Genomic DNA, 4898 nt, shown 5'->3' on the forward strand with positions numbered 1-4898 from the left:
GATGTGGCACCTATCAAACAAGCTCCAAGGAGAATGAGATTGGAGATTGAGGAACAGGTGATTGCTGAGACAAAGAAGCTATTAGATGCAGGCTTTATACGAGAAGAAAAAGTACACTGACTGGATTGTAAATATTATCCCAGTAAATAAGAAGAATGGGCATATTCATATTTGTATTGACTTTTGGGATCTTAATAAGGCGTGCCCAAAAGATGACTTTCCACTCCCCATATCCAAACTCCTGGTGGACAATACGTCCAACTACGACATGTTCTCCTTCGTGGATGGATCGTCTGGATAGAATCAAATTAAGATGGCGCCTGAGGATGAAAAGAACACATCATTCAGAACACCCATCGGCATCTTCTGCTACACAATTATGCCCATTGGCCTAAAAAATGCTGGTGCCACCTATCAATGGGCGCTGATGCATATATTTGATGAGTTTATACATCAAAAGGTCGAGCGCTACGTAGACGACCTTGTTGTCAAGAGCATGGACCGAAGAGATCACTTAGATGACTTGAGGATTGTATTTGAATGAATCAGAAAATATGATCTAAAGATGAATCCCCTCAAGTGTGCTTTTGGAGTCTCTTCTGGCAAATTTTTGGGGTACGTTGTCCGTCATCGAGGTATCGAGATCGACCCCAATAAAATCAAAGCAATTATGGAGATGCCGCCTCCAAAGAACGTTCAACAACTTTGCTTATTACAAGGGCAACTGGCTTTCATCCGGAGATTCATATCAAATCTTTCGGACATGTGCCAACCATTCTCGAAGTTTATGAAGAAAGAAGTCCGCTTTAAATGGGATGAAGAGTGTCAGGAAGCATTTGATAGTATCAAGAAATATTTATTGAATCCTCTGATTCTAGTAGCGCCAATTCCGGGGAAGCCTCTTATACTGTATACGGCAGCGCTAGAAGAGTCCCTCGGAGCATTATTGGCCTAGCACAATAAAGAAAGAAAAGAAAATGCACTCTACTACATCAGTCGAAGGTTAATTGGAGCAGAAGTGCGGTATTCCCCTATTGAAAAGCAATGTCTGGCACTAATTTTTGCTGTTCAGAAACTCCACCACTACATGTTATCCCACAAAATTATCCTCATATCAAAAATTGATCCACTGATGTTCTTGATGACAAGACCAGCGTTGACAGGTCGCCTGGCCAGGTGGGCAGTGTTATTACCGCAGTTTGATATCACATATATGCTACAAAAGGCAGTGAAAGGACAAGCCTTGGCAGACTTCCTTACCGCACATCCAATCCCGACAGATTCTCCACTAAATGATGATTTTCCCGATGAGCAAATAATGCAGGTCGAGGAAGATAAAAAGTTACTATTTTGGGAGATGTACTTTGATGGTGCATCGTCGATTAAACATGCTCGACCTCCAAATATTGTAAGAGCCCGAGCTGGCATTGGTCTTATTTTTGTAGCACCTGAGGGAGGCATAATGAGGTTCTCATTCAGTTTGACTGAAACTCGGACCAACAATGAAGCAGAGTATGAATCTCTATTAGCAGGGCTGGAGATTGTGATCGATGTCAGAATCCAATATCGCTAAATCTTCGGTGATTCTCAGCTCGTGATAAATCAGGTCCTCGGTATCTACAAGGTTGGCAAAGTCAAATTGGCCCATTACCATCGGCGAGCCCTCGGGCTTCTGAAGCAAGTTTCAAATGTTGAAATAGCTCGAGTTCCTCGAGGACAGAATGCTAAAATAGATTGTTTGGTCAAATTAGCCAAAGAAATGACGAACATCGATGAGGAGAGGCCTATATTCATCGGGGATTACACTCGCAGGGTCTTAGAGCCCGCTCTATTACAATTCCTGAGGGCAAAAGGAATTCCATATTCAAGTCAGCAAGATAAAGTGCCAGTTGACCCTCAACCTCTCCATCAGATCATTATGGAGAATTATCCAGAAGAATATCATGTGGCCAAGAGACGTAAAGCTAGTCAAGCTTTAGAATCTTGGTGGCATTATTTAGATATTGAAGTCGAAAATGATTGGAGACAGCCATTCATTGACTACTTATAGGAAAATAAACTCCCAACAGAAAAGTCTATGACTGCACAAATTCAAAAAAGGGCATTGTGATACGCATTTGTTAATGACACGTTGTATAGATGAGCCTTTGATCAAATGTGGCTAAGGTGCCTAGGGACCAAGGAAGCTGATAAAGTCGTATCGGAAGTCCACGAAGGGCATTATGGAGCACATCAGTCAGGTCCCAAGATGGCTACCAAAATTAAGAGAATGGGTTATTATTGGCCGACAGTGGTAAAAGATTGTATCGACCATGCTAAGAGGTGCCACGAGTGTCAAATCCACGGTGATGTTATACATCAGCCTCCAAATCCTCTGCACCCAATAATAGCATCTTGGCCATTTGAATGTTGAGGCACTGACATAATTGGGCCGATAGATCCGCCGTCTTCAGCGGGACACCGCTTTATTCTTGCAGCAACGGACTACTTTTCCAAGTGGGCAAAGCAGCTCCGTTTAAAGAGGTCACATCCAAGCATGTGATCAACTTTTTTCACTCATAATATTGTCTACAGATTTGGTGTGCCAGGCCGCGTAATCTCAAACAATGGTACAGCCTTCAAAAGTACAAAGATTTATAAATTTGTTGATCGGCATAAAATTGATTGGTGATATTCATCCATATACAATCCAAGGGAAAATGGATTGGCAGAAGCCTTCAATAAGATGCTGGTGAAATTATTGAAGAAGATCCTCACCAAGAACAAAAGAGAGTGGCATACGAAGATGGCAGAAGCACGGTGGGCATACCGTACAACATATAAAACACCAAACAAAGCCACTCCTTATTCTCTTGTGTTTGGTGTTGAAGTCATATTACCATTAGAGATTGAGCTACCATCACTTCGGGTAGCAATCCAGAATGATCTCACTCAAAAGCAAAATGCCCGCCTCAATATTACAAGCTCAACAAAACCTAGAAATCTACCGAGTAAGAATGGTAAAATCCTTCGATTTTATGGTACGACCTCGGGCATTTCAAGAAGGGGAATTGGTCTTGGTGTTGAGAAGACCAATCATCCCACACCGAAGAATTGGTGGCAAGTTCGTATAAAATTAGGAAGGCCCCTTTGTCGTCGAGAAGGGTACCAAGGAGGAGCTTGTCAGTTGATCGATCTGAATGGTCAGAGGCCTATGCCGCCTATCAACAGCCGACATCTAAAGAAATATCATGCATGAAAATTTCATAACTAATCTATTTTATGATGAACGAAGTTTTATGTACATAGTTATCAGAGCATGCATATATTTATATTTTTGAAATTCTCTTGTGTAGCAAGAACGTATTTCAAAATCCCCCATCAGACTGGGGTCATTTTAAATATTTATTTGGGTCGACATCGCGCTGCGTGATGAGATCCCAAAATAAATATTTAAAATCTTAAAGACAAAAAGCCTATCCAAAATGTACCGACAAGATAGGGAGCATTTTAAATATTCATTTGGTTCGACATCGTGCTACACGACGAGATCCCCAAATGAATATTTAAAATCTTAAAATTCCAAATTTATTCAATTCTAAATATCCTTGCGAGATAGAGGGCATTTTAAATATTTATTCGAGTCAACATCGCGCTGCATGCCGAGTTCCCTAAATAAATATTTAAAATTATCAATTCAAATGTTATTTTGTGCTAAAGAATACAAAGATTTCTTTTTCAAAGTATATACAGGTGATCTCTCAAAAGATCGAGACAACACCTCCAACAAATCAAGACTCAAAGGTCAAGAAAGTGACTTTTGTGGCTACACACTCCTACAAAATTGAGCTGAAGAAGCTTGAACTCTTTCAATAGCCTGAAGCTTAAGGTTCGAATGGGTGTAAAAGGTCAGATCCAACACGCCCAAATATGACCGGATCACTGGCAGCTCTGTCTACTCAACAAGCCATAAGAAAGGTCGTAGTAGAGGAACCCCCACTTTCTCAAGTGGTTAAGGATCAAGATACTACCTATGTTCGGTACTATCGACTAAATCCAAAACCTGCAAATCCTTCAACAAATACGTAAAGCACAAAGCGATGATCGAAGGAATTTTTCTTCAACAAGTCCGTCAAATCACAAAGAAAAGGACTGAAGAAAATTATCCCAAACTTCACACAAATCCTAAGGCTGAACTAAGTGGAATTCGTCATCAACAAGTCCGCTATGCACAAAGCTCTCGACCGATGACTTTTCTCTATTGACCTAATACAAACCTTAAGGATTTATGTCATCGACATCTACTCCTTCAACAAGCCCGCCAAAGCAAAAAAGCATAGAGCCGAAGGTACAAAAACCACCTGACAAGTCAGTAAAGACAAACCAGGTAATTCTCCATCAATGTCCACAGCACAAAGCACAGGGTAAAAGGAATCAGTATCTCAACCATCTATTGATACATCCAAGAGATCTATGGAAAATAAAAATTTTAGTGTGACATCCAAACAAATTTTTGGAGATCCACTAAACATCTTAGTGTGACATCCAAGTAAGCTATTGAAGATCCACTAAATGAAATCCCTAGTGTGACATCTATAATAAATATCTTGAGATTCACAGGGTCAATCAGCATACAACAAACGTGATTCGCTCTAGACGCGTACCACATTTGTTGGGGGGTTTTTGTTGACCTCAGTATAAAATCAAAACAAAAAAAGAGAGAATGAAGAAATGAAAATACACGCTCAAATCCATACCTGTGCAAATACTGCAGAAATGATCCCGCAACGAATCTTGCTGAATCGGCGCCGTTTGCATCACTTCCTGAAATTCCTGCATAAAACCTGTGACGATGGCCTCGATTTTGCTCCCTCTTGCGTTGTTAAATACCGACTCAAAGGGATCATTCAGCTGCCCTT

General features: G+C 40.7%; 1 protein-coding gene across 1 annotated transcript; it reads left to right on the forward strand.

The window, feature by feature from the left end:
• The first annotated feature begins 565 nt into the window (after positions 1–565).
• LOC110115702 (uncharacterized mitochondrial protein AtMg00860-like) lies at positions 566–955 on the forward strand. Its single transcript, XM_020849016.1, has one exon. The coding sequence runs from the start codon at positions 566–568 to the stop codon at positions 953–955; it is 390 nt and encodes a 129-aa protein (XP_020704675.1).
• Positions 956–4898: the final 3943 nt, after the last annotated feature.

Source organism: Dendrobium catenatum, unplaced genomic scaffold (genome assembly GCF_001605985.2).
Source record: "Dendrobium catenatum unplaced genomic scaffold, ASM160598v2 fragScaff_scaffold_1125, whole genome shotgun sequence".
Taxonomy (NCBI): domain Eukaryota; kingdom Viridiplantae; phylum Streptophyta; class Magnoliopsida; order Asparagales; family Orchidaceae; genus Dendrobium; species Dendrobium catenatum.

Bases quoted from the DNA above. Each gene is read 5' to 3' on its own strand.
- LOC110115702 (XM_020849016.1), top strand. From the start codon at position 566: ATGAATCCCCTCAAGTGTGCTTTTGGAGTCTCTTCTGGCAAATTTTTG.